Source organism: Leptidea sinapis, chromosome 18, assembly GCF_905404315.1.
Source record: "Leptidea sinapis chromosome 18, ilLepSina1.1, whole genome shotgun sequence".
In the NCBI taxonomy this organism is placed as follows: Eukaryota; Metazoa; Arthropoda; class Insecta; order Lepidoptera; family Pieridae; genus Leptidea; species Leptidea sinapis.
In genome coordinates this window covers 13,744,812-13,759,046 of record NC_066282.1, presented here as the reverse complement: position 1 = coordinate 13,759,046, position 14,235 = coordinate 13,744,812, and the positions used below count along the sequence as shown (strand labels likewise).

General features: G+C 34.7%; 1 protein-coding gene across 1 annotated transcript in view; it reads left to right on the top strand.

Annotated features, from left to right (window-relative positions):
* The first annotated feature begins 10,989 nt into the window (after positions 1-10,989).
* Positions 10,990-14,235, top strand: part of LOC126969395 (myrosinase 1-like) — a 48,951-nt gene continuing 45,705 nt past the window's right edge. The window contains exon 1 of the mRNA XM_050814790.1: positions 10,990-11,203. Within this exon, the coding sequence (XP_050670747.1) occupies positions 11,163-11,203 (41 nt within the window). The 5' untranslated portion in view covers positions 10,990-11,162. The remainder of the gene's footprint in view (positions 11,204-14,235) is intronic.

The window sequence follows — 14,235 nt, the reverse complement described above, 5'->3', positions numbered from 1 at the left end:
AGTATTGCTTCGAGCTTCCCTTCCTCTTCGAGAGAAAAGGCCATGATGAATTAGAGGCGCTGCAAGTTACATACATTTTTATTTATTTATCTTCTTACGATAATATTATTACAAATAAAAATGCAGGTATTTTTAATGACGTTATATAATCCTAATAAAAGTTATATGAATTTAATAACTACAATCTGTGTATTAAATAAAAAAAAATCTTATCATCATTATTACCTATGTATTGACGCACTTATACTATGGGAGCTTTCGCTATCAGCGTGTCGTTAAGAGTACAGGCCACGTCTTCATAACTGACCATTATCAAAGAAAATTTATTGAATTAGGCGGTATTTTGCGGAAATCCATAATAATGATGAAGATCTCTCGTATAGAGGCGAAACAGCCCCATAAGGCTCACAACATTTGGATGACCATACTTCGTCGTTCAAGGGGTTTAGGTCAGGGCTAGACGAGGGCCAGTCTTCAGCTTATATAAACTCCGAGACGTCGGCTTCCAGCCAAGCTTGGATAGGTCGAGACTGGTCTTGTCGTGGCAGTGTCTTGCTGGAAAGTCCAAGGGACATTTTCAAAAATCTTATAGCTAAGAGGTTTCACAACACGATCTAAGACAGTGTCGTGATACACTTTGGCTGAAATCTTCACTTCTTTATTGACAAGCTTTGTGATTCCATGATAGGGAAACCACTTTTTTTTGAACATTCGTGAAGCTTCTTTGGATTTTGAGTGTAGGTACACTTAATCATTTTGCTTATTGTAGTACTTTTCATTTGTATTTTTTTTCCATAAGTATGTAGATACTTTTCTTCCGCTTATCGGGACAGCTATTCTATCGAGTCACTCTTACTGTAGGGTTTGTTTTAGTTCATGACGTGCTGTATATCGACGATAAGCACAAGCTTAAGATCTTCTTTGATGTTACACGAAAGTCCTAGCAGAAATCTTTGTCTTGCGATAAATTTAATGTTCCTTGGATTTCGGCGATTTCTGAATGTAGCAAATTATTTAGTTCTAACAGCACGCGTGATCTATGGTCTTCGACAGTGGATGTATTGGTGTATCTATCGATATTAGTGTATACGAACATATGAGTGATATACAAATACAAAAAGTGTTTGTTTTCTTTACCAAGTATGTACATAAATCAATGTTTATTATTGGACCCTCCTTTTAAGCAATATAGCGCCTGTGTTAAAGACTCCTCAATTTATTATGTATACAATGATATGTACTTAGATTTTGAAGTGTCTTCTAAATGACCTTCGGCTCCAAACCCTCAGAAGGAAGGCATTTATGGAAGGCAATCACTGCAATTCTATTTGAGTTTGAAATTTCTAAACAGGTTTTAAACGCGTTCTACTGAATAAAAAATATAAAATTAGAACTTTTTAAGTTGATATTATATTAATGGCCAGGCTAATTAATATTACCTAGTATTATACCTTATAGCCTATAAGTTATTATACCTTAAGACACCTTAAGACTACAAAAAATATAATGTGATTAAACTTTAACCATAAAAAATATGACATTCGTACGCAAATATGCAAATAGGTACTATGTAGGTATAGAACTTACATTCGTGAACTGTCTTCAAGGTAACATACTGACGAACTATTCTTTGAGAGCAGTATTCTGAGAGCCAAGCGGACCGATCGCAATAGAAATACCCAACGGCGCTCCAGAACTGGCATTGCTGATGTGGGAGAAAAAACCGCCTGGCTAAAGTGGATCTCGGCTGGGCATATAATATGTTGGATGCACACAGATCGATGGGCACTGGTCGTAACGCATTGGGTGCTTCAAGACGTCGAGGCAGACCCCGAAAACGATGGCGGTGACGGAGACGATCTGGATGTCTATAATAAGCACTGGTCGGAGCTGCACAGGAGCCCTATTAGAAAAATCGAAATACAAAGATTCGGTTGACGGATCGTACATTTTCCTATTACGAAAGTGTTTCGGATCCGAAGATCGATACGAAGTTCGCCATTAGACATTTTCTCTTTCGTTTACCCTATTCCCAAATTCACTTGGCATTGACTTTTTCCGCTGTTTCACCTCACTTTTTATGGTTATGTCTATGGTTCCAAAACGAAATCCGTCTGCAATATTCGGATCCGAAAAACTTTGGTAAGGATTTAATTCGAAGTTCGTCGTTCTTTCGTTTCAGACCGAAACTTCGGCTTTCGATTTTCTTAATAGACCTCCAGGACCGAGATAAGTGAGGTAAACCTGGAGGACCTTTGCCCAGCAGTGGGATCCATTAGGCTAATAAAAAATAGTTATTGCTTTGATGTCCGGAGGTGCATTGATACCTACTGATTGATACGTTGCTAACCAGTGGGCAGTGAACTTTGATAGGTATACTTTTAGTACAACATAGGTAGTCCTCACAGTAATTATTCTCTACTAATCGTTATCTACTTGCAGTCATCGATTATATGTGTAGTAGATACCTATCAACCTCAATTATTCATACATAAGTTGTATCTAATTGTCTCCATGGGCAATAGTTATCCGGAACTCACGATCTATATACCTACTAAAATGAATATGGATTTATAACACACCCGGATGTAGGTAAATGCCGTATGCAACATTATTGTTATTTGATATTAATTCAATACCTAAGTATTGTTTGTGTTAGCAATATTGACCTCTATTGAATTGATTGTTTTTGGTGGCAATGACCGCAGCCTATGGGCTAGTTAGTCATGTGCCTGTATTCTCTTGTAACACCAGAGGAATCACAAGAGCGTTGCCGGCCTTATAAAGCTTGGAATAATCTGCTGCTAATTCCTGGGTAGTGGCTCGGATCCGCTTCCACAGTCTCCTTCAATGCATTGTTATTCGGTGGGCGGTCTTCCACGTGGTTCTTCAAAGAAAGGTTTCCATCACGAAAGCGTTTAAGCCAAAATACCACGGTGCGTTCATTAGCAGTCCCCTCTCCAAACGCAACATTGATATTGTTGTTGTATATACTGTATCTGCCGCGTTAGTTCCGCGTCTCGAATTTTCGAAGTATCTTTCTTGTCTAAACTGAATAAAAAAATGAACTAAAAATCGATAATCGAATGTTGCACATTTTTAAAAGAAGAACTACATAGGTACCATTTGAAAAAAGTTTTACTCTAAAATCTCAAACCATGAAGGCCGGCAACGCATTTCTTGACCCCTGGTGTTGCGGATGTTCATAGGCAGCTGCCTCACCACTCCCCCTCACGTGAGACTCTTGCCCGTTTTGCCCCCTCTTATTGTATAAAAAAGGCACGGTAGGCTAAGTTATATTTACATTGCACTATGTACGTATACAAGGTGGTGGTGAAAACTCGTGAAAAGAGTCATGCCCTATTTATAAAAAATCAATAACTGCATATTTAATTTTTTTAAATTTCTTGAACTTTTGACGGAAATCGACCCGAATGATTTAAAAAAAAATGCACCCTGTATTATTGAACCAATAGACTCTGTTGTTGATAAGGATCAATCTTTGCAAAGATATTATGTTATACTAAAAATGTAAGGAAATACCACTTTTTTTTGTTTTATTATTTTTACACGGAAGAATAGTTAGGCTTAATAATATAATATTGTATTTGTTTGATGCAATGACTAATTATTATGACAGTAATCACGACCAACATGTTCACTAACCTCCCAAGAACGCAATGAATTCAAGCTCTTAAACGTCGATGGATCCATTAATTATGGAATTTATGTTAATTCAGTTTATTTTTTATCATATTTTATGAAAAAAATAATAGATAAAACGCTTTTTAACTTTGAACACGATTCATATTTTGGACGCAGAACCTTAAACGCTTTGTCGTTATACCGTATATTACAGCCATTGTAAAATACTCTATAGTCTATTTGATTTGTAAGTGTTGCCGTTGAGTTTTTTATATTTTCTTTTTACGGCTTTTAAAGTAAAGACTTTTCTAAAGTTTTCCGAAGATATAATGGTAGATATAGTAACTTAAATATTTTTTTCAGCAAAATATCATTTAGTTTTAAGACTTGATCTTTGTTATTATATCAGTACGGAACCCTCCATGCGTAAGTCAGACTCGCTCTTATCCGCTTAAGGAAAGCTACGGGTCACCTAATCGCCTCTGCCTGTACACGCTTGCATAGCAAAGGGCATAAAAGCATAAAAGGCATTATTTTCTTCCAAATTGATTCCTTTAGAATTCTTTTTGATATCACTTCTAACACTACCACCGCTTCGGAAACAAATGGCGATCTGAGAGAGAAGAAGTTACCTTAATAAGCCCGGGACTATGCCTTTTCTCAACCAAACAAAAGCATTATAAAAGTGCAACATTGTTTTGACCGTATACAATACATAATAATTATGCATTAATAACAAGCAGTCGATTTTATCTTGTGCGTCAAAGATGAATCGGTTAAGCTATAATTAAATATTTAGGGCTGCCACCAGAGTCTATTAAAATAAAATACATAAAAGTATAACTATGTACTAACTTTTTGATATTATTAATAAGTAGAAAAAGAGTGAATATCCCATATTCTATGGCTTGCACAGTTATAAAAATGTGTTTTCGAAATGCCTTATCAGTAAATTTCTTAAGCTTCTGTCATAAAAATGGTGTGTACCTACTATTAAATTAAAACAACTTGTTTTTATTCTTTATCTTTTTAGTAGGTATAAGCATTTACCTATATAACTTTAATTGTGTATTCTGGTAGACTGTAGTCGTCTCGAGCCGCCATCAAAGTATATGTATATATACTAGCTGACCCAGTAAACGTTGTATTACCGATATTAAAATCGCGATACAAAAGTAACTGTTAATCGTAGACGGGTGAAAATTTGAAGTTACTCTAAGTTAATGCTGACTCATAATCAAACAAATTTAAAAAGAAAATTCAGAAAAATTAAAAAAAAAATTTGGCGTGCATTTAGGGGGATGAAAAATAGATGTTGTCCACTTCTCAGACCTACCCAATATACACTCAAAATTTCATGAGAATCGGTCAAGCCGTTTCGGGGGAGTTCAATGTTTAACACCATGACACGAGAATTTTATATATTAGATATATATTTAAATATTATATAATAATTCCTTGACTCTTCCTTTTCTTCTACTACCAAATTATCGTACAGTACTTAATTTACAAAATCTAACCGACGTCCCGACCTGGCTGGGGCAGAGGGCATCCACAGTGCATCTCCATCGCGATCGGTCCTGAGCATCTCTCTCAATTTCACTCTAGGTCTTTCCGATTTCTTTCGCTTCGTCAATGACAGTCTGCCACCAGGTTTGCATCTTTATCCAAGAAAACCCTACAAAATGTGTGTGTGTGTGAAAATTAGCTTAAAATTAATACAACTGTTAAATATTATTTCCATTTACCTAACAGGTGAATATGAGAACTTTATATTTTACTAGCTGACCCAGCAAACGTTGTATTGCCGATATTAAAATCGCGATACAAAAGTAACTGTTCATCGTAGATAGGTGAAAATTTGAAGTTGTATGTATATTTTAATGCTGATTCATAATAAAACAAATTTAAAAAAAAATGACAAAAAAATAAAAAATAAAAAAATCGTGTGGACCACCCTTAACATTTAGGGGTATGAAAAATAGATGTTGGCCGATTCTCAGACCTACTCAATATGCTCACAAAATTTCATGAGAATCGGTCAAGCCGTTTCGGAGGAGCACGGGAACGAACATTGTGACACGAGAATTTTATATATAAGATATGCAATAATTATTCACTGGCAGCCCTACATCTTATCCATATCAATCAATAAAGTACATACATAATTATTGTTTTTTTTTTTTGTTTTATGTATCGATTGGTGTCAAGGTAACCGTAGTCGATACTAACGAATATAAGTGGTGAATACCACGTGTCTGGGTGTACTCTTTGTCATCAACTAGTTAAAAAGACCTGTTGTAATAATGCAATTATGCTGCATAGTTGCATTACAAATTATGTTTGCGGTTTACGATTATTGCTGAAATATTCCAATAGTATCGAAATTGCATTAGTTTTATGTCATAAAATTATACCGAATGGTTGTGTCATTAATTAATTATTTTCTATCGTTAATTTCTGCGTTCCATTTGTTCAGCGGTTTGTGGTAGGAGTGTGCGTCAATCACCACTGCATATTTGGTACTGAACCAAGGTTTGGCATTCAAATTCTAGCTGCTAGAGTGCTACCTAGCTTTTGAGATTGAGTTGACACTAGATTCGAAACTACCACAGAGGTGCGATCAACGCTCAGGCTTGTCTGCGAGATATATTTTTATAATTTTGTAGTTATCTTGCATTTGCTTATAACTTAAGATAATTAATACCTCTATATATCGACCGTTCCCAATATTCATTCTATCTCTTACTTGAGATAAAAATCGTAACTATCGTTGACTTTTCTGTCCCAATAAACTTATCGACTGTAACTCACCTTATCCGTACACGCTGTCTATCAATGGGACGACCAGCGATAGAAGTTTGTATGGAAATTGCAATTCACGCGTCCCAATATAAGGCGTGAAAATTACTTTTCGTGTATATTGGAACAGCTTCAGATTATTGACAGCTAATTACTGACAGTAGAAGGTAGTAATTTATCACTATCTTTAGTTAGTATATTGGGAACCGCCGTAAGACAGTTGTGAAAACGTAAAAAAAAAATTTAGTTTAGAGTTAAGCTTTATTTTGGGCAATGCACAAACACAAAGTGTCATACAAATCGCGAGTGTAAGACGTAGCTTGTCACGCACATCAAACTAATATTCCTGGCCTTTTTTTATCGGTTGTCTAACACCAAGAGACTCTATCTAGACCTATAAATCTAAGCTAACATGGTTCGTCATGCTGACTAAATGATTTGCTGCGGCGTCGTGTGATAGCTTGTCTCATTCACTCAAATATGTGGCTAGTCCTTGTGTCTGTGCCGAGGGGAATATGGGACGAGACAAGCAGGACGTTCAGCTGATGGTTATTGATGCACGCTGCCCAATAAAATGCAGTGTCGCTCAGGATTCTTGAAAAACCTCAAAAAATATAAGCAGCACTACAACTGCGCTTGTTACCTTGAGACATAAGATGTTAAGTCATTTTTCCAGTAATTTCCATAGCTACGGCGCCCTTCAGACCGAAACACAGTAATGCTTACACAGTACTGCTTCACGGCAGAAATAGGTGCCGTTGTGATACCCATAATCTAGCCGGCATCCTGTGCAAAGGAGCCTCTCACTGGTGACTGGTAGACCTGTTATAGTTAATAAATCATTATATTAGTTGGATGCGATTACTAATTATGACAGTAATCACGATCATCATGTTCACGAAGCATCCTTACAACAATGGATTCAAGCCCTAAAGGTTGATGCATCCAATATACGATAATGTCTATTTATACAGTTTATTTTTAATTTATCTGATTACGATTTATATATTGATACCTTAGAAGCTAATGTGTTATATATTACCGCTGTTCTAAAATACATATTGATTTAAAAGAGTGGCCGTTGAGTCTCTAGTATACTCTTTTCACCAGCTCTACTTCCTCCTATAATAATAATCATTTATTTCGGACACTATACATCCATAAGTATTAGTTATTAAGTTAGTAACAATTTTTCTTAAAAATTTTGTTAGTACTAGTTATTTTCACAATAAGTTGCACCTAGCTAGAGGCGCATGCAAACCTATCCAATGCCTCAGCAGTGGGGAGTCCCACCTGCATGCCAACGCGCTTAGGACAGTGTTGGGGCTAGCCTGGAGCCTGTTCATTAATGATGCGCATCTTTTTGTAATGATCGCTTAAAAATCATCAACGCGCGCCTCCGCAAACATGCCGGATGCACTACAAAACCTAGGCAGCCCCATCACTACCCTAAACGCGTCATTATATTGCACTCGCAGCGCGTTGTATGCCATCTGCGTATAGCCGGTCCAAAGGCTGCACGTGTAAAATGATTGGCAATAAGCCTTAAACAGAGTTATTTTGACTTGTTCACTACAACTTGTTCCTATGGTAGATTTAGTAATTTAAGGCGCTATAGTCTTAAAAACTAACATTTTTGAAAATCTACTTAAAATACTCCAACAAATACTACGGTTCTAGTTTTTGACATGTTTATCTTCATTTCTTTATTTAAATTATTGAAGTTGCGAAAACACGATTACGAAAAAAAATCTCGATAGATTTATTTTTTTGAAAAATAGGCTTTTTAATTTGAATTGTTTTATATTATCATAAAACTATGATAGCTATCAACACAAAACTTATTTAATTCGATAGTTTACTAGTATTTTTAAATTTTCTTCGTGTGATTTATCAATACGCTTTGTGAATTAATTTATATATTTTTTTTTCGAAATAAGCCAAACGCGATGTCTTGGTTGCATGCTCGCTCATATAATGATAATAATCTTATAATGACGATTGAAAAGGTCTGAGTTGAAGACTATTTGAATAAAGTTTATTTTGACAAAGACTGCGGCGGAATGGTAGAACACATGGAGATGGGAGTCCCCTACCAAGGTATCAGCTTCATACACAATTGGAGAAGCTTAACGATGAATAGGTACGGTCAAGTGGTTTTTCATATAGTTTCTGATTTGTTTTTTTTTAAATGGCCTAAATTTTTGAAGTGACCGGCCTTTGTAATGCTCTACGCGATATGGATTTATTTTTGATAAATTAAATAACAAGAACTAGTCGTATGTAGGCTTGAAAACTCCAAGCAATATGTTACCGCATTAATTACAACGTTCATCAGAAAATATCAACGAATTCTGTTGATCATTGGACACCTCTCACATTCATCGATATCAAGGTGTTTATCGACAGAAGAGCCAATCAGGAGTCAGTACAGTTTATACGCTGCGGGAGCAGATACTTGGTACGTTGTTCGTTAGTTCGTTATGCGGTCGTCGGGACTCGGGAATGAAGCAAACTCCCCTCACTCACTTGGTCAAGGTTGCTGGCATTTAGTGATGTGTCCAATATCACTGTAAAAAGTAAGTATAACTAAATAAATGCTTATTTTTGTAGGCCTTTCTTTTGATCGCATCGCAAAAGGTCTATACCTTTAGAGTAATTGCATCTTAGTCTTGAGTGGATTGCATCCCTCTTTTTTCAGGGGTTAAGTGGCACTCGTCTCATGAAGATGACAGTAGAAAAGAACTGAAATCTTAAGTATTGGATTAACATTAATAATTTTTAGGTTACGTGGCCTATCGTTAACGACTAAACAATATAAAACTATTAGTTTCCAGGAAGCGAGTTGATATTTTAAAAATAGTTATTTCATATTTTCGAGTTTCTTTAGTGCATTATTTCGAAAGCCGTGTCGTCTGAAGGTGGTCTGAGGATATGTTATGTTTTTTTTATGATATCTTTGGAGTTTTTAGAATATAATTTTTATTTTAAAAAATCAATGAAAGTGTTTGCCGCAGATGCCAGAAAAACACATAAGTACCGTTCCCATCAAGAATTGGAATATGTTAGTGAGATTCCCAGAAGCTTAATGACAAATTACGATATCATCCCCATATCTGGATGTGTGGCGCTGCTTACATGTAAAATCAAGCTGTGGAATGAGATTCTTTGTGCGGTGTTTCCAAAACGATACGATATAAGTTTCACCAGTGGGAGGCTCCTTTGCACAGGAAACCGGCTAGATTATGGGGAACACAACGGCGCCTATTTCTGCCGTGAAGCAGTAATGTGTAAACATTACTGTGTTTCGGTCTGAAGGGCGCCGAAGCTAGTGAAATTACTGGGCAAATGAGACAACATCTTATGTCTCAAGGTGACGAGCGCAATTGTAGTGCCGCTCAGAATTTTTGGGTTTTTCAAGAATCCTGAGCGGCACTGCATTGTACTGGGTGGAGCGTATCAATTACGATCAGCTGAGCGTATTGCTCGTCTCGTCCCTAATTTTTCATAAAAAAAATAAGTTAATTTATAAAAGGCGTGATGATTCCCCTGGTGTTGCGAGAGAATATGGGCTACGTTGATCACTTGACATAACCTCTACGCTCGTTTGTCCTCCTCTTTCATAAAAAAAGTTTTGTTAATAGAACATTTACTCTCTCTATTATAAATTATAATTTTATATTATGTTTTTAAAACCATGATGAAAGTGTAGGGACATATTTACTTGCTTGCTTATTGTTTTTCGTATTGAAACATATGAATGAAATTCAAGTTTTTCAGATTTCAGATATAATTACTATAAAAACAAAATAATAGTTGATTATATATTAAAGATTATTATTAAGTTTTTGCACTTTAGCCTTTGCAGGCTTATGAGAACACCGAAACAATATCGGAATTTAGTAGTTTTTGGCATGTGATATAGACGTCTTTAAAACTACTGAAAAAACAGAAATTCTCTTATGTGCCTATGTACATACATAACATTATCAATATATTATTGAGAAGCAACAGTTAAGCTGTTTATTACATAAATATTGCTCTGAATGATTCTTTAGGACCTAGGTTATAAACTTATAAACAGCAATGTTGTAAAAACAAGTATGTTGTAGGGCGATGTATTTGACCATTGTCCTACAACATACTAACTCGACTTAGCCAAGTAGTAGGCATTATAAGTTTATGTTTGTTCCTGGTGTTATTTTATTATTATTATGGTTATGTTATGTATATACACATGAAATTTACAATATATTATTGTGAAGCAACAGTTAAGATGTTTATTACTTTAAATTTTGCTATCAATGATTAGGACTTAGGTTATAAATAGCGCGAATAGCCATCTTCTGCAGTTAGTCAGTTAATTAGTATCAGTATCACAAATTATAGAAGAAACAGAAGTCAATTTTTTACGTAAAAGTGTTCAATGCTATTCAGCCAGAAATAGCAAGCATGATTGGAGCGGAGATGACGTTTCATGTCTCTTTATCCACTCTGTTTGATTCGATCGTGGATGAATAAAAGAGTTTAACGGTTGAAACGTGCAGTGCTCGGTAGTTTTGCGTGCGCATAACACGCCTGTCAACCTTCAGAACAAACAAGTTCTTATTTTGTATATACCTCGCAGTTTTAGTCATGCATAGAAATTAGTTTAAATGAAATAATAGTGAATTGTTAAAGTGATATTTTTAAGTGGTATTATAGATATAAGAATAATGTCTAGGTTTCTATTTATTCTCGGAGTATTTTTTATGCGGTAAGTTTTGTACGATTTTTAGTCTTATTGGAAAAAATACAAATTGGTCATGATATTATTATCTGAACTATTTAATTTTATTCAAATATTTTTCTTCAAAATTGACTTAATCTTTCTAGAGTCCATTATGACTTGATCTGAAAATTATATCTATTTTATTCAATCTCATCGAATTTCTTGTAGTAATTAACGATATAAAGCTGTTGTACTTCCCTTTAATGAGGTATCTACAAATCTATATGCTATAATTACACTGATACAGTTAAGTTAATTTCCTTTTGTTTATTATCAGATAATATAAAAATGTCTCCATTAACAAGTTTTTAACCTATTATTGCATCTTTTATTAGTTTTAAGTGATAGCTATTACGTTAATATAACTATTACAAATCCGAAATAAATTAGGATAGTACCTTTTAAAGAATTACAAAATAATTTAGAAATAATAATTATCAAATTTCAACTATTTAAACAGTAAATGTTTTTTTTTATTGTGGATTTTTTTTAATCAGTTCATTATTTACGCATTATGTTCGCTGTGAAGTTCCAAAAAGGTGAATTACTTACGAGTAGTATAAATTATAACTCATTTAATTACTATTAATTAATATTAGTTATTTGTATTAATATTAAAATTAAAATATTTTCGTGCTCAACGTTTTTTTTTTATGAAAATACGGGACGATACGGGCAGGACGTTCAGCTAATGGTAATTGATACGCCCTGCGCTTTGAGACATTAGATGTTAATTCTCATTTGCCCAGTAATTTCACTAGGTACGGCGCCCTTCGGACCGAAACAGTAATGTTTACACATCACTGCTTCACAGCAGAAATAGGCGCCGTTGTGGTACCCATAATCTAGCCGGCATCCTGTGCAAAGGAGCCTCCCACTGGTAAATAAGTCTTTATATCTTATGCCTCAAGGTTTATAGCGTTTATAGCAAAGACAGTATCTTTATGTATGTATTGTATTTATTCCAATTGGTGGACGAAATAAAAAAAAAATATAAGAACCTATTTGGTATAAAATATGCATATTCTTTCGTTTTTGTAGGGTAAGTATTCATTAGAGCGCCTTATAAGAAATCCATAGTAAAGCGAACAAAAAGCGCGCAAATCCGTTTGACGTTAAGTTCCGATCTTATCCACGATTTGGTCTTCATTCGTATTCTCCTATTATTTTCCTAGAACGTTAACTTAGTCCAAGACGCCAGAGGGATCTGACATAACTTATTTTCACATTGAAATCCATTATGTAAATTCACCATAATGTTAACACACATAAGCTTATAGTGCCTACTACTCGGCTAAGTCGAGTTAGTAAGTTTTTTGTGGGGCGATGTATATGCTTTTACAACAAGATCCCAAAAAATGTTCAAAACAAAAGTATAACGTTATTCAAAAGAATTGTTAAAAAACGTTTGTGTGGTAAAGGTTACTATAATATAAATGACTTTCTTAATAATACCACAGATTGGGAATGGGGCGACCGTTCTCAGGCAATTAAATAATAAGTTTAATTGTACAGTATTACTTTGTAATTATTTTTTGATGGAAAATAAAAGCCCACTGAGTTTGTTGCGCCCATTCTTCTCAGGTCTGAGGCATTCGTTTTGGAATGGGTGGTAGTTTTTTTGACTTTTAATAAGTGATGTCAACCTTAGGTTCTCAGTAGCGTCTCATGTTCTTTGAATACCTTAGTGCTTGTGGAGCTCGCTCTGTGACACCTGGGCAGGGCAGGCAAAGGGCCAGACACTTGCAATGAACCGAAACTTTTGTCAGACTAGCTGCACCTAAAATTAACTGTTCTTATTTTTACATAAGTTATATTTCATTAGTCAGACAAATTGTAGTGACCAAACATCCCCTGAACACAAAAAATATTCAGTCGAGAGAATAAGCTCTCGTACTGTGCGTATGTCTCAGAGTAAAATACTTAAATATCTTTAATGTACTTACTGTTTGATCCAATACTTTTGCATCTCTATTTAAATAAGTCGAACTTCAATAATAAAGTGATCATTAATTAATATTTAAGTAAATAAATTTGTATGTACCCTACCATATTCGGAAAAAAAAATCTTCGACGCAATATTGTCTCATGAAGAATTATTTTCATTTTATTATAAAAAGGTTGTACTAAGTTGGAACGATTAAAACAAAAAAAAATTAAAAAAAAAAAAATTTACTATGATTAAGTAAAGAAAATATTTGTTTATCTCTTAATCGTCGTCATAATTGCCGTTGCAGCTTCAGCCGTCAGCTTCTTGTTTAAAAAAAGAGATCAAAAAATAATAAAACATAAAACTGCATAGATAGTTTTTTTTAATATAATTTGGGAGTCAAAAGATGTACCTGATTCTTGAAGGTCTAAGAACTTAACGTCTCCGTAATTGGTAACCATCAAACCAATGAAAATAATGCTGGTTTTATTCTAATGTCCAGCAATTGTTTTCAGGAGTTGAAAGGGTAGGTTGCTTTTGATTTGCATTGTTCCATATGCTAGCAATGTAATTAGCTCGTAAGAATTATTGAAATAACTCAGCTGCTGTTGAAACTGCTAGCAACATTTTTTTTGGATTTAATTCTTCGTTCTGCGGTCGAGTATGCCAGGATCACTATAAGTTTCGCAGATTTTTTTTTGTTGTTTATTGAAAATATCTTCTTGTAAATGCTCATCGGTAAATGACTTTGGATCGCAAAATTACATAAAAGCTTGCTGATAATATTCATGCTTCTTCATTAATACATTAAATGATCTTTGTGTACGTTTCTTTAAAAGGCGAGATTAAGGCGTCACTAAATGACAGCGACCTTGAACGATATGAGTTCACGGCTGCCGGACCGCCATCTATGTAACAAAGCCAATATTTCCAAAATTATGCGTGCAAAACAAAAAAAAATTAACAGGCGCAAACAGTTTACACTCTCACAATCCTGCTTAGTGATTTCTAATCTGAATTAATGCACCTACACAAAAAAAGTACAAGCTATAAGATTAAATTTTTTGAGAGTAGTACTAAACAAATG